The sequence below is a fragment of the Brassica napus genome, chromosome A7 (genome assembly GCF_020379485.1).
Source record: "Brassica napus cultivar Da-Ae chromosome A7, Da-Ae, whole genome shotgun sequence".
NCBI lineage: Eukaryota > Viridiplantae > Streptophyta > Magnoliopsida > Brassicales > Brassicaceae > Brassica > Brassica napus.
This window is the reverse complement of record NC_063440.1, coordinates 18,596,237-18,622,852: the sequence shown is the minus strand read 5'-3', so window position 1 is coordinate 18,622,852 and position 26,616 is coordinate 18,596,237. Positions and strand designations below refer to the sequence as shown.

The 26,616-nt window shown below is 39.3% G+C and overlaps 8 protein-coding genes and 1 non-coding gene across 11 annotated transcripts; 6 read left to right on the top strand and 3 right to left on the bottom strand.

The window, feature by feature from the left end:
* The first annotated feature begins 925 nt into the window (after positions 1-925).
* Positions 926-2,899, top strand: LOC106353296 (aspartyl protease family protein 2). The gene has a single exon (XM_013793028.3). The coding sequence runs from the start codon at positions 1,374-1,376 to the stop codon at positions 2,829-2,831; it is 1,458 nt and encodes a 485-aa protein (XP_013648482.1). The 5' UTR covers positions 926-1,373; the 3' UTR covers positions 2,832-2,899.
* Positions 2,900-4,202: 1,303 nt separating this feature from the next.
* On the bottom strand, positions 4,203-5,803 carry LOC106353297 (glucan endo-1,3-beta-glucosidase 12-like). The gene is made up of 3 exons (XM_013793030.3): positions 5,652-5,803; positions 5,487-5,534; positions 4,203-5,334 (listed from the first exon to the last, which is right to left on the bottom strand). Exons 1-3 carry the CDS (start codon positions 5,797-5,799, stop codon positions 4,361-4,363), a joined length of 1,170 nt encoding a protein of 389 aa, XP_013648484.2. The 5' UTR covers positions 5,800-5,803; the 3' UTR covers positions 4,203-4,360.
* Positions 5,804-6,113: 310 nt separating this feature from the next.
* On the top strand, positions 6,114-8,609 carry LOC106353294 (UV-stimulated scaffold protein A homolog). The gene is made up of 2 exons (XM_013793027.3): positions 6,114-6,344; positions 6,449-8,609. The coding sequence occupies exons 1-2, from the start codon at positions 6,159-6,161 to the stop codon at positions 8,264-8,266; spliced, it is 2,004 nt and encodes a 667-aa protein (XP_013648481.2). The 5' UTR covers positions 6,114-6,158; the 3' UTR covers positions 8,267-8,609.
* Positions 8,610-9,240: 631 nt separating this feature from the next.
* On the top strand, positions 9,241-11,403 carry LOC125575231 (E3 ubiquitin-protein ligase SINAT3). Its single transcript, XM_048735692.1, has 3 exons — positions 9,241-9,707; positions 10,307-10,693; positions 10,777-11,403. The coding sequence occupies exons 1-3, from the start codon at positions 9,492-9,494 to the stop codon at positions 11,143-11,145; spliced, it is 972 nt and encodes a 323-aa protein (XP_048591649.1). The 5' UTR covers positions 9,241-9,491; the 3' UTR covers positions 11,146-11,403.
* Positions 11,404-11,714: 311 nt separating this feature from the next.
* LOC106353285 (AT-rich interactive domain-containing protein 4B) lies at positions 11,715-15,546 on the top strand. Its single transcript, XM_013793013.3, has 4 exons — positions 11,715-13,995; positions 14,076-14,704; positions 14,780-14,992; positions 15,069-15,546. The coding sequence occupies exons 1-4, from the start codon at positions 11,808-11,810 to the stop codon at positions 15,339-15,341; spliced, it is 3,303 nt and encodes a 1,100-aa protein (XP_013648467.2). The 5' UTR covers positions 11,715-11,807; the 3' UTR covers positions 15,342-15,546.
* On the bottom strand, positions 15,465-17,163 carry BNAA07G19030D. Its single transcript, XM_013793025.3, has 2 exons — positions 16,369-17,163; positions 15,465-15,851 (listed from the first exon to the last, which is right to left on the bottom strand). Exons 1-2 carry the CDS (start codon positions 17,047-17,049, stop codon positions 15,690-15,692), a joined length of 843 nt encoding a protein of 280 aa, XP_013648479.1. The 5' UTR covers positions 17,050-17,163; the 3' UTR covers positions 15,465-15,689.
* A 1,656-nt stretch (positions 17,164-18,819) lies between these two features.
* LOC106353288 (phragmoplastin DRP1B) lies at positions 18,820-22,554 on the top strand. Of its 2 annotated transcripts, XM_013793020.3 has the most exons (14): positions 18,821-19,076; positions 19,318-19,381; positions 19,465-19,569; positions 19,663-19,767; positions 19,887-19,937; positions 20,041-20,102; positions 20,202-20,292; positions 20,585-20,649; positions 20,832-21,026; positions 21,111-21,230; positions 21,295-21,365; positions 21,449-21,725; positions 21,796-22,164; positions 22,249-22,554. In XM_013793020.3, exons 1-14 carry the CDS (start codon positions 18,948-18,950, stop codon positions 22,375-22,377), a joined length of 1,833 nt encoding a protein of 610 aa, XP_013648474.2. In that variant the 5' UTR covers positions 18,821-18,947; the 3' UTR covers positions 22,378-22,554. The 2 variants fall into 2 exon arrangements, with proteins under 2 accessions (XP_013648472.2, XP_013648474.2); XM_013793018.3 differs by having other exon boundaries at positions 18,820-19,076; positions 19,465-19,767.
* Positions 22,555-22,668: 114 nt separating this feature from the next.
* Positions 22,669-22,741, bottom strand: TRNAA-CGC. The gene has a single exon. It is a non-coding gene; the product is annotated as a tRNA-Ala (tRNA).
* A 1,189-nt stretch (positions 22,742-23,930) lies between these two features.
* Positions 23,931-26,273, top strand: LOC106353289 (cytochrome b561 and DOMON domain-containing protein At3g61750). Of its 2 annotated transcripts, none has more exons than XM_013793021.3 (4): positions 23,931-24,314; positions 24,383-24,785; positions 25,366-25,658; positions 25,724-26,273. In XM_013793021.3, exons 1-4 carry the CDS (start codon positions 24,138-24,140, stop codon positions 26,018-26,020), a joined length of 1,170 nt encoding a protein of 389 aa, XP_013648475.2. In that variant the 5' UTR covers positions 23,931-24,137; the 3' UTR covers positions 26,021-26,273. The 2 variants fall into 2 exon arrangements, with proteins under 2 accessions (XP_013648475.2, XP_048591646.1); XM_048735689.1 differs by having other exon boundaries at positions 23,937-24,314; positions 24,386-24,785.
* Positions 26,274-26,616: the final 343 nt, after the last annotated feature.

The window sequence follows — 26,616 nt, the reverse complement described above, 5'->3', positions numbered from 1 at the left end:
TGCTATGATAAGTTTTTCAGTATCAAAATTATATATGGTGTTAGTAACATAATACATATTAATTCATGAATGCTATTGTGATTCATATTGTTTGTGTAACTGTAATACATTACGTTTACCTAGATGTGCTATCATGTAGTAGTGTATTAGTATTTGTCTAGCTAAGAATCAATTTCTTACAAATTTTGTTTTTACTGTTGATTATAAACCCTATGAGCTTGCCACTTTGTCTTGTCTTATTGAGTTTTGAAATGCTTAACATATACTTTTATTAGACTCCTCAAGATATTTGGGTAATTTTCATGTGCTTAAATCCCATATATAGGCGATAAACATGTGCTTAGTTATAAAGAAAACGTATCAAAATAGTAACAAATAAAAAAGGACAAATGAGGCTCCACCATTTATCAAACCTTTTGGTCATAGATTGAGCAACTAATCCAAAACATATATATACACTGTTACTAAAATCTGCACTACCATTTAGAAGTTTACCTAAAATTGTCAAACCACTAAACTAGCTCACCCGAGAGTTCCTGATACACATGATTCATCTAACTTACCTAGTTTCATGTATGGGGCCACTAGGTTTTTAATTAGTATCAGTTAGTTTCAAAACTAAATTCCATGGATCTTCTTCACAATCGTGCTTTACCACCAGACAAAACTTATTCGGAACACTAAGAGTTATTTAATTTGTGTTTTCTTCCTGTAATTCATTCCTTTTTTTGTAGTCACATGCAATACATATAGAGTCCCGGTACGGTGCATTTGATATGAATGTAAACATAAACGTGCATCGTAAACGACAAGGCGCATCGCTAATAGAGGGTGAACCTACACTTTTGGTTTTCTCTCCATGTGAGTGAGAGAGTGTAGACTTTAAACGTTCTTGGTATTGTGTGTATGAAGAAGCAATGTTTATTTTGGCAACTGAAACAAAATAATTAACTAGTAAGTAAGAAATGATTAATAATCAGAAAAGAAAAGAAAAACATCGTCGATGGTAGGGTGGCGATATACAGACAAAGTGCGGCACATTGACCCATATGGTATGAATAATGCAACCACTGAACGAGCCACCAGTTTCATACACACGACTCACTCCTTTCACGGTGGAGACTCTATCCAATATCAGATACAATTACCGGAATCTTCGGTGATCCGGGAGATTTCACGGTGGAGTCTTCCAGATCCAACATTATGGTGAACATGTTAGTGTATATGACCTCAACCGTTAAAAAGAGAAAGAAGTTGGTCCACAAAAAAATCAAGGAATAAAAAAACGAAAGTGGGTCAATAATTAAAGTAAAGGAAGCTTTCACACAGGAGTATCACACTTGACATTATAACCTTACTCTTTTTTATTCACGATGGGGCAAAACGTCCCAAACACCGTCATCTTCACGGCGGCTGTTCTCTTTTTATCTTTCTCCTCCGTCTCTTCTTCCTTCCAATACAACACACTCGTCGTCAACACTCTCCCTTCTTCCCAAATCTTTTCATCTCCCGAACCCGAATCCTTGACCAGTACTGTATCCGACTCCACAACTTCACTCACCGTTCATCTATCACACGTCGATGCTCTCTCTTCCTTCTCCGACGCATCTCCGTTAGAGCTCTTCAACCTCCGTCTTCGTAGAGACTCTCTCCGCGTCAAGTCCCTGACCACCCTCGCCGCCGTCTCTACCGGCAAGAATGTTACCAAAAGAACTCCACGCTCACCCGGTGGGTTTAGCGGCGCTGTTATCTCCGGTCTTTCACAAGGAAGCGGCGAGTATTTCATGAGGCTAGGCGTTGGAACTCCGGCGACTAACGTTTACATGGTCCTCGACACAGGAAGCGACGTCGTTTGGCTACAATGCTCTCCATGCAAAGTATGTTACAACCAATCCGACCCGATGTTCGACCCGGCTAAGTCAAAAACCTTTGCCACCGTCCCATGCGGTTCTCCTCTCTGTCGGAGACTAGACGAGTCGTCGTCGGAGTGTGTCAACCGTGGAAGCAAGACATGTCTCTATCAAGTCTCCTACGGTGACGGGTCTTTCACCATGGGAGATTTCTCCACCGAAACGCTGACGTTTCACGGCGCACGTGTGGATCACGTGGCCTTAGGATGCGGTCACGATAACGAAGGCTTGTTCGTCGGTGCGGCTGGGCTGTTGGGCCTGGGCCGCGGAGGGTTATCGTTTCCCTCGCAGACGAAAAACCGTTACAACGCTAAATTCTCTTACTGTTTAGTCGACCGGACGAGTTCCGGTTCCGCTTCCAAACCTCCGTCGACTATCGTCTTCGGAAACGACGCCGTTCCGGAAACCTCCGTCTTCACGACGTTATTGACGAATCCGAAGCTCGACACGTTCTATTATCTTCAGCTTCTTGGGATCAGCGTTGGTGGTTCGCGCGTTCCCGGCGTCTCGGAGTCGCAGTTTAAGCTTGACCCCACCGGAGACGGCGGAGTGATTATAGATTCCGGTACTTCGGTTACTCGGCTGACTCGACCGGCTTATGTGGCGTTCAGAGATGCGTTTCTTCTCGGAGCGACGAGGCTTAAACGTGCTCCGTCGTATTCTCTGTTCGACACGTGTTTCGATCTTTCCGGGATGACGACGGTGAAAGTTCCGACGGTGGTGTTTCATTTCAGCGGAGGAGATGTTTCGCTTCCGGCAAGTAATTATCTTATTCCGGTGAACAGTCAAGGGCGGTTCTGTTTTGCGTTCGCCGGCACAATGGGGAGTTTGTCGATTATTGGGAACATACAGCAACAAGGTTTCCGTGTGGCTTACGACTTAGTCGGGTCACGGGTCGGGTTTATGTCTGGCGCATGTTAGGTTTTTGTGTCTGACTTGACTGATTAATTATTCCCAAAGAACAATTTTAAAAATAAGAATTTTATCCATATTTGTCGTCAACATGACATCATCTATTCATCATACCACTCATTACTCATTAATGATGATTTCATGATGGATCATTTTTTAACTGAATCTGTGACATGAGTGGAGGAGAATTTACTCATTCAGTGACTTGTGTTAAAAAAAGTTCTTTATGTTAACTCAAAGAGAAGTAAATCTTAAATGTAATGTATTCTTTGAAATATCTTTAATTACCATCACATTCACAGTGTTGTACATCTTTTGACAAACTAAAACATCTTGAAATTTCTTCAACTAACTCTAGAGAGCACTTGGTCATAAATTGAGCCACTGAATATTTAATCCAAAAACATGTATAGAGTCTTTATAAAAGTTATATGCACCAAAATTTAGAAGCTTACCTCAATTGTCATCCACTAGACTAGCTCACCCGAATTCTTAATACATCCAACTTACCTAATTTCGTAATAGGTTTTGTTACAAATAATTAGGTTCACGTGAATCTTCTTCACAATCTTGCTTCCCAACTAAACGAATTATTTGAATAACTACTAGCTATTCATTAATGTTTTTCGTGATTCATCCTTGTTGTTTGGTACTCAAATGCAATACATATATAGTTTCAGTCTGGTGCATCTCAATATTTTTATATGAATGTATACATATATATGCATCGTAAACGACATGTATCGCTAATACAGGGTGGACAAAGACTCTTATTGTTTTCTCTCCATGTGAGTGAGAGAGTGTAGAGATGGGACAGTTCTTGGTCTTATGTGTATTAATGTGTATTAAGAAGCATTGTATATTTTGGCAACCGAAACAAAACAATTTCTTGATTAAAAAAAACAATTTCGTCAAAAATAAGAAATCAATAATAATGATTAATAATCAGAAATGAGATTGAAAAACACATCCTACATGACGATCCAGAGACAAAGTGCAGTGCGGCACATGGATCCATATATGGTCAGAATAATGCAGCCACCGAATGACGAGCCACCAGTTTTATACCCACTACTCACCCCTTTCCCACTGTTTCCTCCGCAAATATCTCTTCTCACTTACTTGCACTTATAGTGGAGATATGATCACTTGCACTTGCGCTTCTAAATTTTTATTTCATCTATATTATAAATATCGAATTGTTACATATAATTTCGAATGGACGACAACTTTCCGTAACAAGATGACAATTTGCATTTCAGATCTATCCAGAGACAAATGTCTTGTTAGATATATGTCCTAAAGAAAATGACAAAGTACAATCGAATCTATGTCATATTTGAACGTGACATAAAAGGTCAAAAAAAAAACGAGTCCAAACACTCAAACAACTCCATTTATTTATTTATTTCCAAATTTTTATATCTATTTATGGTTTACAAAAGACCTGGTTAGCTAACATGTTGATCTACGGCCCATGAAAAAAACAAAGGCCCATATACAAAACAATCTTCTCTCTCTTCGCGACGCTCAAACTTTCAAACCGGCGGCGAGATATTCAGATCATACTTCTTCGATCCATTACCATACAGCAACCCCCAGTGCTTCTCCACAGTGGCTCCAGTCTTCTGATCTTCATCAAACAGAGCAAAGATATACACAGTAACCTTCTTCTCCCCTCTCCTCAAATGCTCAACCAACCGCTGATTAAAAACCCTCGCGTTCTCCAAACTCGCCGCCACTTCGCCTGGATCACCACTCGACGGCCACCCAATCTCCGACACAACCACCGGAATCTTCGGTAACCCCAGAGCCTTCACAGCAGAGTCCACCGAGTCCATCATTATATCGAACAAGTTAGTGTACGCGACTCCACTGTACGGATCTCTATACATCCGCCGCTTAGATCCGTTCACGGGCTGAAACAAAGCGAAATCCAACGGAATCGAAGGGAACGATTGCTTGTACGCCAAGTAAGGGTAGACATTCACCATGAGAGGAGACTTGGTCCTCTGCAGAAACCTAACGAGCGGCTTCAACACCGATTCGCCGATCGAGTTATGGAACCTCGCCGTCGAGGGAGGGAAACGCCGCGAGAGGATCGCTAAGGAGTGAGTGGTTGTCACTTTGATCTTCTTGTGCAATCTGTAGCGCTTGATCGCTCGGTGAACGTTGACTACAGCGGAGACTAAGTGTGGGGTGAACGGAGGGAGGAGGGAGACTTCGTTGCCGACGGAGATTGAGGTGATGATGGTGGTTTTGTGGTAAGGTAAGATGAAGGCTCTGATGATGGAGTCGGCTTCGGACAGGTTGGTGGAGAGGAGAGGGATCTTGTCGTTGGGGATGCAGAGGGAGAGGGAGATGCCTGTGTTGGCGAAGGAGGTGGTGATTCTTGGGTCCATGTCGAAGGTTTTGACGTGTTTGATGGAGAGAGAGGTTACGAGTGATGGTAAGGCTTCTGGTGGTGGGAGGTTTGAGCCGTAACGGCCGTAGTTGATTCCGATCTCTGGAACTGGATTAAAGAAGAAAACGATCAATAACTGAAGAAGAGCTTTCTATCGAATTTTCCCGGAAAGTGATTGAAAAACGATCAAGAAACAAGCGAAGAGTTGAAGAACAATCTCTCAAATTTTCTCGGGATTCGTAACAGAATGTAAAGATTACCTCCGAGATTTGAGCTGTATCGTCCGTAGTTGGTTCCGATTCCTGGACCTGGAGAACAAGCGAGAAAGTGAAGGAAAACGAGAGAAAGAGGACGAACATGGAAACTGAGCCTCTGTTTGATTCAAATTTTCTCGGGAAATCATAACAGAATCACCAGATTTTTACCTCGTAGAGATGGAATCGTGGAGGATGAAGCCATTGAGATGGAAAAGATCGCGAGAATCCAGAAAGATGGAATCATCATCGTCAACGATAGTCTCTCTGTTTTTCGTTTTCTCTCGACTGGGTTGAGTGATGATTTTGGTGGGAACATCTGTAACTGACTTTAACTATATAAACGATCTTTGATCTAATTACATGAAGACCCATAAAGACTGATGCACGGAGTTTTTTTAACACAGGGGCAACTACGTCATTTCAATGATTGCGGGGAACCAAGTAAACCGAGCATCCCAGTAGAAACAGATAAAACTAAACCAACAATCAGAAACGAGGGGCAAGTAAACCAACAAATACGAAACGAGGGGCAAATATGTCAATACGTCAACCAAGTAAACCGACTCGCACAGTGTTGTTAACATATATTAAACCAACACAAATCGGAAAATTCATCTTTTAGGTTTTTAATTGGAAACGAGAGAGAGGAGATTTCTGAATCCCCGATCACCGGCGATGGAAGGGAGAGATGACGGCGGAGGAAAAGTTATCGGGTTGATAGAGAAAGCTACAAAGTCGTCTGCCCAAGAGGTTGACCCGAGGCTGCTCAAGGCGATCAAATTAACTCTTCGCTATTCCGATTCGGAGGTCCGACTCGGTGCCAAAACCCTAATGGAGCTCATGAAACATAACCACTCTCAGGTTCTTAATCCTTACATTCTGGGCTTGTTTGAAAATTGATCAATTCTGCAAAAGATTGGAACTTTTCTTCACATTCATGTTGATAAGAGTTTTATCTTTGGTAGGTTCGATTATTGACGCTTCTCATCATCGACGAGCTTTTCATGAGATCAAAGCTCTTTAGATATCTAATAGTTGAGAAGTTTGATCAGCTCTTGAGTTTAAGCGTTGGGTTTAGAAGCAGCCTGCCTCTTCCTGCGCCGCCAGCTGTTGCCACCACTTTGCGTACAAAGGCTATCGAGTTCTTGGAGAAGTGGAATCTATCATTTGGGTTACACTACAAGGAGATTAGGCTTGGTTTTGATTACCTTAAGAACACCCTCAAGCTCAAGTTCCCTGATCTGCAGGCAACCGCTGCGCGGAGACAAAGAGAGAGGCTGGAGAGAGAGGAGAGGACGAAGGAGATTTTGAGAAGCAAGTTTGAGTCTTTGAGAGATGGGTTTGGGGTCTTGAAGGGTGAGATTGAGGAGACGATAAAGGAGATCAAGGAGGGTCTGGAGATTGTTCAGTGGAGAGGGGATGATGGTGTTCCACTTGCGATTTTAGATGAGGAGGATTACGAGGAGATACGTTGTTCTCATCTGAGGCAGATTCGTATGGATTCGCTGAAGCAGTCTGATAAGGTTGAGGAAACTAGTGAAAACAGAGTGGTGTTTGATGTGTTGAGGGAACAGGGGAAGCTTCTGATGAAAAAGCATTTGGTCTCGGTTCAAGATGGGATCTCTCTTCTCATCAGGGTTGATGTAAGTGATAACAGGACGAGAGATTCCATGTTGAAAGAGTTGATTGATATTAGGAATAGCATATTAGCAACTGAGAAGAAATGTGAGCAAGCTGGTTTTATAATCTCGAGAATGATTGACACTGGCGAGAAAGAAGAAGATGAAGAAGATATCTGGGAGGAAGATGATGGCAAGGTTGGAACTGATCCAGTCAAAAAGGTGGCTCCTTTGCCGAGAGTTCAGAACGGTGAGGGTTCATCCTTCAGATCACCAAGTAAAGCTAAGAGGTCTACATTAGAATCTAGCTCCAACAAGGCGTCCAGTACTAAAACGGTTGTAAGAAGTGGTGACCCTCTTAGGGATAAGCTAATTTCTGAAGCACCGGTGATGAGTTGGGGATCACAGCTGAGTAATTGGGACTCAACAACGGAAGTCCGAGCTAATCACCGAGGCTTAGAGGTTGAGAGCCACTGGGGCAGGGTGGATCAAGACGCTGTGATTCCAGCAGATAAAATAGCAGAACTGAATCTTCAGGCAACTGTCTATAGAGAAGAGAGAACGGAGATACCTCCATGCCATGCTCCTCTAAAGAAAGGTGGTCTTTGCCACAGAAGAGACCTACGAGCCTGCCCGTTTCATGGACCCATTGTACCTCGGGATGATGAAGGAAACCCCATAATCAACGAATCTTCGTTAGAGGAGAGTCAAAACCAAACCTCCTCCTCAACTACAGGGATCAGCCAGGAGGATGACGCGCCTATGGATGAAACAACTTCAGATTCTGATCCTAATCAGTTAGCTAGGCAAATAGCGAAACAAGCTCTGAAGAATATCAGGGAGAAAGACAGAGAAGACTTGAAGAAAATAGCAAAGCGAGCAAAGCATGCTAAGGTTAAGGAACATAACTTTTCAGTTCTGCGTGATGCTGCTCTAGCCTCAACTTCTAAATCAGCTGTCATCGACGAAGAGTTTGATAGAGTTTTTGCTGAAAGGAAAAACAAGAAGCAAACCTTTTCCTTGGCACGGCGTAAGAAAACAACCGCTAAAGATAGAATATCCAAGAGACTGTCAAGTAACCGGGCAAAAGGTACTAAACCAAAGCAGTTGCCTCAGGGCAATGATGATGAGAAGTACCGGGAAACATCGGCTAACCAGTGGTAACAAATAAACTAACCAGTCATTCTCGGATCCTGAAAGGCCATAAATTTGATTCTTTTGTGCATGAATAATCAGATTGTATAATGATTGATCTCTGTGTTACTGAGGCAAAACTTGTGTAGAAACAGTTCTTATGTCAGATCTTAGAGTCTCTGGAGCTTTTTCTTTTCTCAGACAAGATCCCAACATGAAGAGGATTGTACAACGACATGTTCTGTTAAAAAGTAATGACAGATCATGAAAGCTGGATCGTTGTTGTTTGCTTTTTCTCCTTTACGTGTTGTGTCTTTAAGGATGATCACTATTATCATGAGACCAATTATTTTATTGGAATAATTTTCGTTCATTCTTTAAAAGAAAAATGTGAGTTTGCTTGTTGAGATGAAGAAGAGTAAAATGTTCTTTTTACATTATCATTAGTCTTTTAAGTGGCTTTCAACCCAAGCGACATTCCATTAGATTCTTGTCTCTCAGAATTCATTTTCTTAACGTCTAAAAGTTATTTAACTTGATCTATTACTTTAGAGTTTTTATGAAAGTTAAAATAAAGATGAGTAACGTTTTACCATGTTGCTTTGGAGTTTCTTTAGTGACTGCTTGACGTTTTTAACATTAATTTTTATTTTATTACAAATTATATAATTATTACATCGATTCTATTATCATTCAACAATTATATTTATCTTATTGGATTGGATTGGATGTTCCTACAAATCATCTATTTACGTTGGTTTTGAGTAACTTTGTATTGAGAATTAAAAGACCACAAATCTTATTGAATGAAAACTGAAAAACTCATCATAATATGCAATCATGTCCACCATGTACATGTTTAGCCCCCCATCTTTACTGGACCATGGCCCTTTATTATGGAGTAATTTTTAATTAAAATATTTTAACATTTAATTAAAACACAAAAAAAATCATTGATGAGTAAGAAGATATTATTATTAAATGATTATTTCCGCTCATATAAATTAAAGTTTCCCAAATAACATTCTCTCTATACAACACAGTCGCCCTTCCTGAATAATCCTGACCGTCCGATATCAAATCAGCGTTGCCTGTTCATTTGACGGCAACTCTCTCTCTCTCTCTCAATGAAGAAAAGCATCTCTCTTTCTTCGAAATCAACACTTCACGAAGGTTGACCTGATTCGTTGGCGTTTCAATCCATCGGATTCGATCTTCCTCTCGATCGGAGATTAATAAAGTTTTCACCTTTTTGATGGATTTGGATAGCATGGACTGTGCTTCAACCATAGATGTCACAGATGACGAAGAGATCCACCAAGATCGCCATTCCTACGCATCGGTTTCGAAGCATCACAGTAATAACAGCAACGCGAATGCTGCTTCTGGTCTTCTTCCGACCACCACCAGTGTTCACGAGCTTCTCGAATGTCCTGTCTGCACCAATTCTATGTACCCTCCTATTCATCAGGTCTGTTTCAGTCTCTTTGTTGTCCGGATCTTTGCTTTGTTGATTGCTTTTAGTTTTTTTGTGTGCTCTCTCTTGAGAAATATTGCCAAAGCTATAAGCTTTTTGATTGTCTCTTTAGAGAATTTTTCGGACAAAACACTTACACTATGGTTTGATACTCTGTTTCAATCTCTTTGTTACCCGGATCTTTGCTTTGTTGATTGGTTTTAGGGTTTTTCTGTGTGCTCTCTTGAGAAACATTGCCAAAGCTATTAGCTTTTAAGATTGTCTCTTTAGAGAATTTTCGGACAAAACACTTACACTATGGTTTGATACTCTATTTTAATCTCTTGTTGTCTGAATTTTCCCCTGCTTTTCAGTTCCCGGATCTTTGCTTTCTTGATTGGTTTTAGGGTTTTTTATGTGCTCTCTTAAGAAACATTACCAAAGCTACCAGCTTTTTGATTGCCTCTTTAGAGTATTTTCGGACAAAACACTTCAATCTATTGCTGTCTGAATTTGCCTTACTTTTCAGTTCCCGGATCTTTCCTCTCTTGATTGGTTTCAGGGCCTTTTGATTGTCTCTTTGCTTAACACAAAGATTTTGATTCCCTCTGCAGTGTCACAATGGACATACTCTATGTTCAACTTGTAAGAACAGGGTTCACAATCGATGCCCTACTTGTAGACAAGAGCTCGGTGATATCCGTTGCTTGGCACTCGAAAAAGTAGCCGAGTCCCTTGAGCTACCGTGCAAATACATGTCTCTTGGCTGTCCTGAGATATTTCCTTATTACAGTAAGCTCAAACACGAGACTGTTTGTAACTTCAGGCCTTATAACTGTCCCTACGCTGGTTCCGAGTGTTCTGTCATGGGTGATATACCTTTCTTAGTTGCTCATCTGAGGGATGATCACAAGGTGGATATGCATTCTGGGTGTACTTTCAACCACCGTTATGTCAAGTCTAATCCTCGCGAAGTCGAAAACGCCACGTGGATGTTAACCGTAAGACTACATATGATTCAATCATCTATAACCGTCCCATAGGCTTATCAAAGTTTCTGTCTTTTTGGTTTTTTTTGTGTCAGGTCTTTCACTGCTTTGGTCAATACTTCTGTCTCCACTTTGAGGCATTCCAGCTCGGTATGGCTCCAGTCTACATGGCATTCCTGCGTTTCATGGGGGACGAGACAGAAGCTCGGAACTACAACTACAGTTTGGAAGTGGGAGGTTATGGTCGGAAGCTGATTTGGGAAGGAACGCCGAGAAGCGTAAGAGACAGTCACAGGAAAGTTAGAGACAGTCATGATGGGCTAATCATACAGAGGAACATGGCTCTATTCTTCTCAGGTGGAGACAGGAAAGAGCTGAAACTGCGAGTCACTGGAAGAATCTGGAAAGAGCAGCAGCAAAGTGGTGAAGGTGGAGGAGGAGCTTGTATCCCAAACTTGTCTTAATAATTGATTTTTGAAACTCTTACTTGGTGGCTCTGTCTCTGTAACCATGGTTCTTGGAAGTGTTGTAATTAGGGGCTTTGTCTGTGATCTATGATGTAAACTTGGGTTGTGGCTTCTTTGTTTTCTCTGGCTTGTTCTCATGTCATGAAGAGTTTAAATGGTTCAATACAACTCAGTCTGGTATATCTGTAAAATGTAAATGTTGAAGTTCTTCCCACAAGTTGGTGTAATATCATATTTTAAGAAGTTTAATGATTATACTCGCATGTGATTTTCAGGTTCAGCTTCATAGTCTGTTCTAGGAATGATGTTTGGATTTAGCCAATTTTATAATTCGGTTTAATTTAAAATCATAATTCATCATGTATTTTGAACAGTTTATTTGAAATATTCATTTAGATTTCAAATGTTTTGTAGATTAATTGATACTATCTTACACAATTCACTAGAGTATTTTTTTAATTTGGACAAGATTCAGATTTTCCGATTCGGGTTTGGTTCGGAGCTGGTTTGGTTCTAGGATTCGGTTTATCCATACTTCGAAGGCAGCAGATTTTTTGTGTAAAACGACACCATTTCGTCCGTTGTTCTCTGCTAAACCCAGCTTTGGGGTTTTGACATCTTCTTCATCATTTCAAAAGGGATTATCCCTTTCCCCATCAATGGAGGTTCTTCTAAACTCTGCTCTCCCAAATGGCTTCTTCAATTTCTCCTCTTTATCCTCCAATTCCAACAAGAGACTCGTTACCAAGAGAACCCAACATCGATTCAACTCACCCATCTCCAAATTCCACTACCACCGCGCTTCAATCCTCCGAGTCTCAGCTCGTTTCGGAGAGCCCTCGAGGCGACGTAACTCGCTGAGGAAGAAGACCATCGGCGATGAGAATTTCCGTGTTCCTTCTGACCCAGGTACGAAAACTCGAAACCAAAACTCCAACTTTGATCCTAGTGATGATGTGCTCGTTGAGTTAAGTGGGAAAGATAAGATTTTGCCGGATTCGAATCTGCTTAATGAGCTTGAAGATTGGGTTACTCGGTATAAGAAGGAAGCAGAGTATTGGGGGATTGGTTCGAATCCCATTTTCACAGTCTATCAGGATTCGAATGGGAACGTGGAGAGAGTGGAGGTTGATGAGGACGAGGTCTTGAGGAGAAGATCGTCTCTTGAGGATGTTGAATCAGTGAGGGATAAGGTTCTGTATGCTAAGAAGTTAGCTGAACAGATGGAGAATGGGGAGGATGTGATACATAAGGATAGCTCTCTGGTGAAGTTTGTTTATTCTTCTTCTGAAAGGGAAGAGGTTCAGTTCGTTAGCTCGATTCAAAGCGCTATACTTCGTCTTGGCTTAGTTCCTAAGTTGCCGGCGATTGGGAGAGCTGTTTTGTGTGGGTACATAGGACTCTGGCTGCTGAAGACGGTGTTTGTGTATAGGAAGAGTAATGAGGTTGATGAGTGCAGTGAGTTGGAGAAGGAGATGATGAGGAGAAAGATGAAAGCTTGGAAGGAGAAGGAAGTTATTGAGAGAGGTACTGTGGAAGTTTTGCAGGAGAAGCCATTGGTGTCGTTTGAGAAGCCTAGGTTTGATCGTGAAGAGCTTATGAGTAGTATATCTAAAGTAAAGGGTTCGGAGAAGAAATTGGAAGTATTGGATTCTCCTCAGGTTGAGAGTGGTGAATCTATGGAGTTTGAGAATAAGATCCACGAAATTAAAGCAATGGCTAGACGAGCAAGGGAGATAGAAGCTGGCATTGAACTTAATGAAAAGGAGAAGCGCGATGTGAACAAAGAAACGGGGGAGGATGAAGAAGATATAAGCATGCTGTCACAGAACATTCTTGCACATAGTGAAGATGATGATGATAAAGATGAAAACTTGGGGGCTTGGACTGAAAGTGATCAAGAAAACACTGAACTTTCTGGTTTGACTATTCCAGTGGTAAATGGAGTAGATTCTGGTTTTCCAAATCATGAAATGGCAACATCTGACGCAGAAAAGGTGAGTAATGAGGTACCACTAACTCCTACAGAGGGAATCATCCATCAATCTTCTGATGTTTCTAAGGATAAGTTGAGTATGATGAATAATAGCACTGGTCGTAAATCGCGGGTCATACGGTCTGTGAAAGAGGCTAAAGAGTTCCTTTCAACAAGAAGTGTCGAGGAGGAGTTTACTCAGAAGATGGCTCAAGACAGTGATGAAATCTCCCCAAAGCAGGGTGATGAAAAGCGTAATCCAGCTAGAAGACGTAAATTGGCTGACAAAAATGCAGGCAATGGAACCTTGAAATCAACGGTTGAGTCTACGTCTTCAGAACCGTTAGGCAAAGATGATTACAAGAAAGTTTCAGAACCTGAGGATACAGTAGATGCACCGGGCAAGCAAGGAAGTTTCGCAAACAAAATAGGAGAGCGTGAAACAAGCTCTTCGGGTGGTACTGAACATATAGAGAAGGAACAACCCTCACTGAAGGAGAACTGGATGGAGAAAAACTACCATGAACTCGAACCTATTGCTGAGAAAATGAGGGCTGGATTTAGAGATAACTATATGGCTGCAAGGGAGAAAGAAACTCAGGAGCCAGGTACAATTGCTGAAATTGCAGAAATTTACCGCAATGAGGATAATGATGAGCTTGAGTGGATGAGAGACGAAAAGCTAAGAGACATTGTCTTCCATGTTCGAGATAATGAGCTGGCTGGTAGAGATCCATTTCACCTGATTGATGCCGAAGACAAAGCTATGTTTTTGCAAGGTTTGGAGAAGAAAGTTGAAAAAGAAAATGAGAAACTGTCTCATTTGCATCAGTGGATTCATTCAAACGTTGAAAATCTTGACTACGGAGTAGGTAATGACTAATATCTTCTCAACCACTTATATATAAGCTTTTCACATATCTCACTTGTATCCCTTCCTCTTATCATTCAGATGGCATCAGTGTGTATGATCCACCAGAGAAAGTCATACCGAGATGGAAAGGGCCTCCTCCTACGCTTGAGAAGAGCCCTGAGTTTCTCAATAACTACAATGAACAGCGAGAGGCATTGTTTTCTGGAAAGGCTGCGTCTGTGTCTCCTCCTGTGAAAAAGGAAGAACAGAACTGTCTTCAAGAAGCATCACAGTCTCCTTCCTCTGAAAACACTCTCACTTCTTCATCTGAAACTACCTCAAGCCAACCAAAGATTGTTGTCGAAGGAAGTGACGGATCTGTTAAACCCGGGAAGAAGTCAGGAAAAGAGTTTTGGCAGCACACTAAGAAATGGTCACCGGGGTTCTTGGAGTTGTACAATGCAGAGACTGATCCAGAAGTGAAAGCTGCTATGAGAGACATGGGCAAAGACTTGGACCGATGGATCACAGAAGACGAAATCAAAGACGTTGCTGATATAATGGAGAAGCTGCCAGAGAGGAACAAGAAGTTCATGGAAAAGAAACTCAACAAGGTCAAGAGAGAGATGGAGTTGTTTGGTCCTCAAGCTGTTTTGAGCAAATACCGCGAGTATGGAGAAGATAAGGAAGAAGATTATCTATGGTGGTTGGATCTTCCGCATGTACTGGTATGTTTTTTTCTTGCTAAACATTTGAAGAAACTCAAAGTCCTTTAGAAACCTAACCTTTTTTTTGTGTTTCAGTGTCTTGAATTGTACACGGTTGATGAGAAAGGAGAGCAACAAGTAGGGTTCTACACATTAGAAATGGCAAAAGATCTCGAGTTAGAACCCAAACCGCATCATGTCATTGCTTTCGAGAATGCTGCAGACTGTAAAAACCTCTGTTACATTATTCAAGCTCATTTGGATATGCTTAGAACTGGAAACGTCTTCATTGTACCCCGCCCGCCAAAGGTAAAGAATAAAGACTTTTAAGTAGTCCTATTCTCTTGTCAGTTCTAACGTTGTTCTCTTTAACATATACAAACAGGATACATTTCGAGAAGCCAAGGCCAATGGGTTTGGTGTAACGGTTATAAGGAAAGGAGAACTGAAGTTGAATATAGATGAGCCATTAGAGGAAGTAGAGGAACAGATATGTGAGATAGGAAGCAAGATGTACCATGATAAGATCATGGGAGATCGATCTGTGGATATAAGCTCGTTGATGAAAGGGGTCTTTAACCTCAAGACCAAACCTAGTGGCCGAAGAAGAGAACGTGTGAAACAGGTTCTGAAAGATTCTAACAAGAAAAGTAGCTGAGGTGCCCAGCCAAAGGGCCTTGCAACTCCTTATTTGTCTCGATCTTCTTCATCCTTAAGTCCATATAATGTTTTGTAGAAAGCATATGATAACAATGGAAGAAAGGAACTGTTTGAAACGATGTAATGAAAGGGAATTCTCTCATTGTATTTTCTAGAGATTACAAAAACTCAATAAAATAAAGAAGAAGCAACAGTTTTCTCTATTGTTGATTACAACATATGATACAACCTCAGATCTTAGCCAAATCGATACTAAATCGTACTCAGAGCACAGAGTTTTTCAGCTAATGCAGAACTTACACCAATAAGAAAAACCAATCAGAAAACTTATGAGTTAAAAGAGATCTTAGGCTGAGACTAGATGGCCTTGGCAACAATAGCAAGCAATCACAATACCAACTAATGCTCCTGCAAGAACCTGAGAAGGAGTGTGACCTAGCAATTCCTTTAGCTTTCTTTGACTGATGGGGTGTCCTTCAAACAAGTCCCTTATGATCAAGTTCAGAACCTGTGACATGTTCAACAAAGACAACACTGTCATAAACAAGATTGACACTTGGTACAATTATATGGGAATGCTCTCAAAATCACAACACATGATTCTAAAACCAAGAACAACTATCACCAACATGTGCCTAATAATGTCCACAATTTCTAGAAACAATTTATTGTGCGCAAGCTCAACAATGCAGAACCCTTCTGTTCTGGAATCTAAAGCCAAGAACACAAAAGGTCACTCACCAACCAAGAACACACATCAACCTTAGCCTAAATGACCACAGTTCCATATCCAGCAATAAACTTTTATTGTGAACAACAATGCAATAACCTCAAGTAACCCATCTTTTACATGAGGCATTCAAAAACACTTCAAGAACCTTAATACACTATATCAGAAAGTCAACATCCAACCATAAAGTAAAGAGCGTTGAGTTGAATCCATCAATACACAAATCATTAACCAGACCAAAGTCAATCAAACTCAGTCAAAACATCCCCAAATAAGCAGATAAAGGTTTCATTACCTCAGCTTGCATACCAGCATGGCGCCTAACACCAATAGCATCATACATCACAATCAAACTAAACCCCAAACAAACAGGAAACAACGAGTCCGCAACCCCATGACAAAGCGCAACAGACGTCGTCAAAGCCATACACAACGCCGAATGCGAAGAAGGCATCCCACCAGAAGCAAACAACAAACTCAAATCCCACTTCCTCTCAATAAAGAAATTGATAACCATCTTACTCGTCTGCGCGAAGAACCACGCGAACACCGCCGAGACGAACGTCGGATTCGCAGAGAGCGTCGCCACGAAAGGACTAATCTTTACCTTAGCGGAGGCCGTGACGCTCAAAAGGGCGATCCCCAACCCACCGCTCCGCTTCAAATCTTCTCCGGCGAAGAAGTGCTCCGAAAACGCCGCCGTATCGTCCCTGTAAGCTCGGAAACGCGCCGTCCATTGCCGGGACTGGGACGAGACCAGGCCTTTAAACGTTCGGACGATTGCGCGTAAAGGGTTGAGCTTTGCATTGGCGCTATCAGGTTGAGGGTTCGAGGATGGTTTGCAGCATAAGGAGATGGTGTTGTTGTTGGGGATAGAAGGAGGGAGCTTAACGAAGGAGAGAGGAGAAGAAGGGTAAAGAGATAAGCTTTTCGAGAAACAAGAGAAGGAAGGGTTTGATGATGTGAGCGACTCCATGAGAGAAGATTTTTAAGCTTACTCTCTCTCTGGCGACATTCGGAGAGGAGGAGAGATAGAGATTTAGTTGAGAGTCTGGAGACTTGGCGAAGAAAGATTGGGAGATTCTTCTTCGACTTGTAAATTACCAACAAATTATTATTAATTAAGCTAATTAAAACTCGATTTTGGGGGTAAATTAACAAATTAGATATTTAACACTAGTATTTTGGTCTCCCCCTCATTGCCAGTTAAAACAATAAAATTATGAAAAAAATCCATAAAAATATTACAACTAAAGTTTGTTAATTTTTTTTAATACCTAAATTTTTTTTTCTATTTTTATACTTTAACTAATTATTTAATTCATTTTAATAATTTTATAATATATATATTTATTTAATATTTAAATTGTGTTTGTTTTGATAAAAAGACATTTCTATGTTTTCAAACAGAATTTTAAGAAATTCCAAACTTTAAAACAAGTATATAAAATTTACGCTTTTATTTTAAGCTATAAGAATGAAAATACAGCTTGATTTCTCAAAAACTTGATTTTTTCACTGGATATCCAAGGTTTTCTTTTGTGCTAAAATTTCCCCAATTCCTATATCCAAGGTTGGTGATTTTTTACTATCTTAATCTTTTTTTGGTGTTGTATATGTATATCAATATTAGGATTACCAATAGATAAAAAGACTAGGATAGCACCAAACCAAGTTTTTATTCCCAAAGTAGCACTCAAGACTCAAAGTCACAAAAATAGGTTTCATTAAAGAGGTAAATATACATTTATACCCCTTGGGTTAATTAATCCAAACCTTAGGGTTTAGAGTTAAGAGGTGGGGTTTTGGAATTAGGGTTTAAAATTTTATAAAAAATAAATACTAAAATAAAAAATAAAAATTTTAAAAACAGTTTCAAAAAGTATTTTTAAATTATAAAAAAAAATGAAAAAAAAAAATAAAAAAAATTTGAAAAAAAAATTCAAAAAAAAAATTATAAAAATTTCGAATCTAAAAACACATAATCTGAAACTATAAAAAAATTTATTTTTTTTCATTTTTTTATTTTTATTTTATTTATTTTTGTTTGTTTATTTAATTTTAAACCAAATGTATTAGGGATATTTTATCCTTTAATAAATGTCATTTTTGTGACTTTCTCCTTCTAGTGCTATTTTTGAGACATAAACTTCAAAATGTGCTATTATTGACAATTGCCCTTATCAATAATTTTAGATCTTTTAACTCAAGATAAACCAGCTTAATTGTTAAAAACAGTTGTCCAACGTTGATATTTATAAATTCTTATATATACATGATTAAGGTTAACTTAAGAATCATTGTGATAGACATGTGTTTATCAATTGTCGTTACCCGTATTCGAAGATGTCTTTCACACATCAGAGTGTGTGGATTAAAACTCGATTTTTTGGTAATTAACAAATTGTATTAACACAGAAATCGTGTGGTGGAGAGGAAATGTGTTCGTATAATTCCATAAACGGAAATACTACTCGAGTATCGTGACTCGAACACAAAGGAATATACCCAAAACGTGTAGGTCTAGTTTTGTCTTTACGCTTTACGGTCCGAAAGAGAGTTAGTTAAATCACTAATCAAATCCCCCACTATAAATGAATCATTTTCTCAGGCTTCGTACTTATTATGGGCCTAATGTTCCATACTGGGCCTTCTAAATATTGTGAGTACGTTTGACTTTTTCAAGAGGGATATTTTGGGTATTTCAGGTTTTATGATTAGACTGGTTATATAAACATTCCACAGAAAAATTCAACGGTCTGCCAATTCGCGGTTATTACGTTTGCGTTCTCTCCTCCTTTCTCGTTACGGACTCGTCGGAGACCGAATCGCGCCGGACGGTTTGAGTAATCGGAGCTGATCGCCGTAGCTCAGATGGAGAGCTTGATCTCGCTTGTGAATAAGATACAGAGAGCTTGTACGGCTCTGGGAGATCACGGCGAGGGAAGCTCCCTCCCGACTCTCTGGGACTCCTTGCCTGCCATTGCCGTCGTCGGTGGTCAGGTTTGCCTTCTTCTTCCTCATTTTTGCATCTTATTTTGAATCGGTGATCTTAGATCTTAGGCATTGCCTTCAATGCGGAGAAATAATCTGATCTGGTTGATTTAGATCGCAGATTCATGATTGCTTATGATCTGTTTGATTTTCGATCTCAGTTTGTGAATATTAATCAAATCTGATCGTATATTCTCTAAGGGGAACGATTCAAATGAATTTTGATGAACTTTTTTGTAATAATCTATAGAGTTCTGGAAAGTCTTCAGTGCTAGAGAGCGTTGTGGGGAAAGATTTTTTGCCTCGTGGAGCAGGTAAGGCTGATTCAAACGTTATAGATGATATTAACTCAATCTTGATTTAGCATTAACTTAGAACAACAATGTCTTGTATGTAGGGATTGTTACACGTAGACCTCTTGTCCTGCAGCTTCACAGAATTGATGAAGGCAAAGAGTATGCTGAGTTTATGCATCTTCCCAAGAAAAAGTTCACTGATTTTGGTATATTCTTCTTGTCACTATTGTGGCGTACAGATTCTTCTCATCTGGTTTTATTATGTTGGAGATGTTCATTTCTTCTTTATTGGTATGCAGCTGCTGTGAGGAAAGAGATCTCAGATGAGACTGATCGTGAAACTGGTCCCAGCAGCAAAGTTATATCCACGGTCCCAATTCATCTCAGCATCTTCTCCCCTAATGGTAATAGAAGCATTATACTTTCTAAATTTGCATGAGGAAATAGATAAAAACATGTTTACGTTCTCTTTCATCTTTGCCACTTCCACTCTAAAATTTTTATTTGTTTAAAATGTCTGCAGTTGTGAATTTGACACTGGTTGATCTTCCTGGTCTTACAAAGGTAGCTGTTGGTAAGTGAGATAATCTTTGTTTGTTCATGCCAGTGGATCCATCCCCCCCAGGCCCCAACACCAAGTCTCTTTATTGACAAACATCAATGAAAACTTGTTGTAGATGGTCAGCCTGAAAGCATTGTTCAAGACATCGAGAACATGGTCAGATCATTTATTGAGAAGGTAACTCTGATTTGAAATATCAATGATGCTTATCTCATCTATAAGGAATCTATGCGTTTACGGAAAAGTAAAAAACATTGAACATTTCTTTTTTGACAGCCCAACTGCATCATACTGGCTATTTCCCCTGCAAATCAAGATCTTGCTACGTCTGATGCCATTAAGATCTCTCGTGAAGTTGATCCAAAAGGTGCCAGATTCTTCTTTCTCTAATGTTTTATGCAACTACTTTCTGAATCCACTCTATGCTTACCCTTGTGGATTTAAACCGTTGCGACATGGTATATATGGTTTTGATTCGCTGGGGCATGGTATATATGGTTGAGTTAAATGGTCGTGCCTACTACGTGGTTCTTCAGATGAGGATAATTAGAATTATCTATAACAAACAAAGGCGATGTTCCATACAATTGATATGTGCTGATAGTAGTTTGAATGAAGTAATTCATCTTGTTTAATGTTTGCTTTGTTGCTGCTTTCAGGAGACAGGACTTTTGGAGTTTTAACAAAAATTGATCTCATGGACCAGGGCACTAATGCGGTTGACGTAAGTTTACTTTCATATGACACGAATACATATCATGCGCTAAGACTATCTTCTAACTGTAAATAACTCATCTCTAATCGCATTATGAAATAGGATAACTTGGAAGATAAATATGAGAATGTCACTCATAAGAAGTGAGTAGAAAGCAATCCTTAACTCTTCTAAATGTTTGGAGATTTCAGATACTTGAAGGAAGGGGATACAAACTAAGGTATCCTTGGGTGGGTGTTGTGAACCGGTCTCAAGCTGACATCAATAAAAGTGTTGATATGATTGCTGCTCGTCGGCGTGAACGTGATTATTTTAAGAGCACCCCAGAGTACAGTCATTTAACTGAAAGAATGGGTTCAGAGTATCTAGGAAAGATGCTCTCCAAGGTATAATAATACCAATTCTTCTTTGAAACAAGCTATTGATAAAAGCCTTTGTAGCTTCTCTAAAACAAGCTATAACTTTTTCAGCATTTGGAAGTTGTTATCAAGTCTAGAATTCCAGGACTTCAGGCTCTTATCACAAAGACTATCTCCGAGTTAGAGACAGAGCTGAGCCGTCTTGGCAAACCTGTAGCAGCTGATGCTGGTGTGAGTAACTTACATCTTTCATTCTTTGGTTCTCTTATTTTAATACGCACTCTCTTGAGTGCAGGGAAAACTGTATATGATCATGGAGATTTGCCGTGCTTTTGATCAAACCTTCAAAGAACACCTTGACGGCACGTGAGTGATCTCATCATATTTCTAGATTGTTCTTATTGCAGTTTTATGGCTTTATGATTATTACTCTACTAACAACCTCACAGACGATCAGGTGGTGAAAAGGTAAACTCTGTGTTCGACAATCAATTCCCAGCTGCCATTAAAAGACTGCAGTTCGACAAGCATCTCTCCATGGACAATGTGCGTAAACTGATTACCGAAGCAGATGGATATCAACCGCATCTCATAGCTCCTGAACAAGGTTACCGTCGTCTAATAGAATCATGCTTAGTCTCCATTAGAGGCCCAGCTGAAGCAGCTGTTGACGCGGTTCATTCCATTCTCAAGGATCTCATCCACAAATCCATCGGCGAAACATCTGTAAGGAAAAAATCTCAACTCAACAACCACAAAACACAACAACAATGAACACATATTGATTTCACAACAGGAACTGAAGCAATATCCAACACTGAGAGTGGAAGTATCAGGCGCAGCGGTGGATTCACTTGATCGAATGAGAGACGAGAGCAGGAAAGCAACTCTGCTTCTAGTGGACATGGAGTCTGGTTACTTAACAGTCGAGTTCTTCAGGAAACTCCCACAAGATTCTGAGAAAGGAGGGAATCCAACACATTCGATATTCGACAGGTACAACGATGCTTATCTCAGAAGAATCGGTTCCAATGTTCTGTCTTACGTGAACATGGTCTGCGCTGGATTGAGAAACTCGATCCCAAAATCCATCGTTTATTGTCAAGTCCGTGAAGCGAAACGAAGCCTTCTTGATATCTTCTTCACTGAGCTTGGCCAGAAAGAGGTAATAGATAAACCATATTGAAACAAACTTAACTAAGTAACTATGCATGTGTAAGAATCTGAACTGGTGTTGGTGTTTAAACAGATGAGTAAGCTGTCGAAGTTGTTGGATGAGGATCCTGCGGTTCAGCAGAGAAGGACTTCGATTGCAAAGAGGCTTGAACTTTATCGAAGTGCTCAGACAGATATTGAAGCAGTTGCTTGGTCTAAGTAGAGAGAGTGTTTCTTTATATGACACGTTCTTTTCTCTCCCTTTTCTCATTGTTTTCTTTTATTCGTTGTTCGAGTTAACATTGTTTTTGAATAAGTTTTGTAAGACAATAGACAAGTTTCTTTTTGGAGCATGAAGATGGTTTATCAGATTAATAAAAATTAGGGGATTCACGGACAATAACGTAGATATTATCCTCTCTGTCTCAGTCCATATGCAGAAGAAGTAAAAGAGAGAGAAAGGAGGAAAGAAACGAAGCAGACCTGGCTATAAAATGATGAAATTTCATAAAAATGGAGATGCGGGGAATCGAACCCCGTGCCTCTCGCATGCGAAGCGAGCGCTCTACCATATGAGCTACATCCCCTTGATGAATGATCTTGTGCGTACAATTCCTAATCTTATTATATTACATATGAAGAATTTCTAAACATATAACATTTACATTTCTAACAACATATATTTGTGGAATGTAAACGCAAACATGAGATGCAAACGAAAGGTTTAATTTCCGTGTCTATGATTAACAAATGAAACCAATTGACACTAAGTGGATTCATCCTAATCTTTAATATATTATTAAAAAAAAAAAAAAAATTTTATGCAAAATATTTTTATCTTTAATATCTCTCCTCAAAATGACAACTCTTATCGGCTAGAAAGTTTGAAACTTTAAAACATTTATACTAGGTCGAAAGAGTTTAGAACGACAGTTATAATAGGTCGAAAGGATCAAATATGACAGTTATGTCCAATGAAAAAGGTCATATAATTAGGAGTTAGGTGTTCATGATATGAGTTCTAATACCATGTTAAATGTAGTGCCGAACATACTCTATCCAACTAACCGAAATCGATCAGGTCCATCGATCCCCAAATGGTATGGCGGTTTTAGTAGGATATTGTCGAGATTAATGGTTATAAGAACCATCATCTCGAGAGATGGTGTGAGAATATAAACTCCTACATCAAAGTTTCATTAGAACATAAATAATATATAAAAGATTTAGATCAATTCACTTATTATCAATCAGTTCCAGCTCATGATAAGCTCGAATTTAACATGAAGCTTTACTAAAATGCTAAAAAGATTGTTGGTGTTCATCTGGAAAAGTGCAAAAAGATACATGAACATCAACACACTTGCAAATCTTTTTAATAGAACTTCTAACAAAAGCAAATCTTGTAACAAAAAAAAGAGAGCACATAAACGCAAACAATCAATAGTTAATTACGTCTGTGTGATTGGTTATAATCATTGAGGCGGCGAAGGTTTAAACCAAAATAATGAAAGTTTTAAGAAACTAAACAAAAAATGCTCGTTGCTTATTGTAGAGTTAACTTTGTTTCTAACCTCTGTTCCAATATTTACCTCAGGCCCACCAGCAAAGAAAAGGATCGTGGCACCATCCTGACCAAATGAGTGATGATTCAGATTTAAAACTATGGCTGCTCCACTTCCCCCCACTCTGGTCCAGTTACGACCCCACTCTCTCTCTCCCATCGCATCTTTGGCATATCTTTGTCGGTTCACGTGTCTATTTAGTGACCAAGGGGACATAAACTGTCCGATACTTAACCACTGAAACATCAACTCCATCATCTCTTTCAAACTCCAATCCAGGATGAGATTTTAAAACACAATTTGGTGATTATGATTGCTCGCCATCTTCAACCACTTTCACCAACAAACCCAATCACTCTTCTTCTCCTTCACCAAAAAACCTCCATTGTCCCCTCTCTCTCCAGCTTCGATCTTCGCCATGAGAACCCTTCTCGGATTCTACATCCTCTGTCTTTTACTCGGACAAGATCTTGCAGATGACGTCACCCAGAACCTCTGTTTCACAAACCGTTTATCCGACTTCCTCCCTCCACCGTACAGCAACATCTCCGACTCCATGCCATGTACACCTCTCTGGAACACATTCGTCTTAAGGGTAAACTTAAAAAAACATTCCTTTTACACATCAGCATACAAAAAGTAACAATCTTTTTCCACTTTTAGCAGTACTCAGAAAACAGAGAAAATGTAATGACGATCATACTCTCGGCTCTATACACAACCGGGTGGGTCGGAGTCGGATTCTCCAGAGACGGAAGAATGGTGGGATCAAGCGCGATGGTGGGGTGGATTACGAAGAAGGGTCATGCTAAAATCAAACAGTACTATCTCCAAGGAACAGAGAGAGACCAAGTTGTGCCTGATCAAGGAGAGTTACAGTTACAGAAAGTTCCTCCGGTGGTGGCTCTTCATGGAGCAATGATTTATTTGGCTTTTCAGGTGAAGTTTACCGTTAGAGTTCCTCGTAGAGCGGTGATTCTAGCGTTTAGCTCGGCTTATCCTTCCAAGCTTGGTCGTTTGAGTAAGCATGATGATAAAATTACTGTCATCGTTGACTTCTCCAAAGGTATTGATCCCAACATGACTATGGTCATACTTGTTTTAAACGTTTGCGTTTGCAATTACACATTAACATTCAAAATGTTGAGTTTACATTTCAAGGAAAATATTATGATTTTGTATTTCTATCAAGACAAAATGGTAACTGTATATTTTTCTCTAATTTAATCTTGTTTTGCGTGTGCATTTCTTATTTACAAAATAATGAAATATTTTGATAAGTAATAGATGTATTCTGTAATTTATAGTGATTTAAATTAAATAAAAATCCACTATTTGTTGCATTTAGATGTACTATCTGAGTTAAAAAAATATTTCAAATAGTATATTTTGCAATATTTATTATGAGTTTAAAGTGTTTTGATGAAATTTCTTAGTTATCTTATTTTTCAAAAATTTAAAACCATATCCAGAACCATATAAAAATTTATTAAAAATCATTTTGGTAGATTGTACTATCAAAATGATGTTCCGATGAAAAGAAACAAAACAAAAATGGTGTAAAAACGAATATTTTACATGCAAACTTTGTATAACACTATAGTGTAATACTTCTTTTCATTGGTGTTCTTTCTTGGTCAATGCAGCAAATGGTGTAACATCATCCATACAAACCACAGCTTCCTCGGAGAAGACAAGACATGGAGTTATAGCAATACTGGGATGGGGTTTTTTACTTCCTCTAGGGGCAATCCTGGCGAGATACCTGAGGCATAGAGACCCTCTTTGGTATTATCTTCACATTTGTATTCAGTTCACTGGATTTATCTTCGGTCTAGCCGCTGTTATCCTTGGAATCCAGCTTTACAATAGGATCCAACCAGATATACCTGCACATCGAGGCATTGGGATCTTTCTTCTAATCCTCAGCATTCTTCAGGTTTGAGAAACAAATATAGGTTATAGCTTGTAATTGAACATGCATGCTTATGATATGTTTTGTAGGTTTTGGCTTTCTTTGCGAGGCCGCGCAAGGAGACAAAGATGAGGCGGTATTGGAATTGGTATCATCATTGGATTGGGAGAATCTCTCTGTTCTTTGGAGCAGTGAACATTGTTTTTGGGATACGAATGGCTAATAGTGAAGAAGATGGATGGAGAATTGGATATGGGTTTGTTTTGTCAGTGACATTACTTGCTTTTCTTGTTCTTGAAATATTCAGGACTCGTGGCTCTATTGGTTCACCTTCTTCTCACACGCCTCCTTCTTTTGAGACACATCCAAGTTCTACTAGTGTTTGATTAAAGATCCTCTGTGTGTTGGATTTTGTTGGCTAAAGTCATTATTGTGCTTAGATTTATAGTCATTGATTGAATTTTGTTTAGATTAGCATGGTGGAATTTATTCTTTTCTTTTCTGAAGGTTTGTCTCCTTTTTTTTTTTATTCTTGACCTCTTTTTGCTGTCATTTTGAAGTGTAAAGTGGAGTTTTCAAGGTTGCTTTTCACACACTTCATTTTTATTATTATGAGAAATGAGTTTCATGAGTAAGTTATATATTAATGTAGGAAAATGGCAAGTTTATATTTAAAAACTCTATATGTCAACTCATTTGCTTTTTATTTTTATTTTTACTTTATTAAGTTATAGCCAAGATATCCTCCATCAACCAAATTAAATTACTAGTAAAATAGTAATCATAAGTTGGATATTGAATAAATTGGTATGTATTAAAAATGTCTATTTTTATATAAATTAATACTGTTTAAATACTTTTTTTAATTAAAAATTTTGAATTTTTATGAAAATCTTTGAAGTAAATTTTCAAAAATCTCAAATTTCTGTTTGTTTTGATAATGATAAACTAGATTTTGATCCGCGCTTTTAAAGCGCGGGTC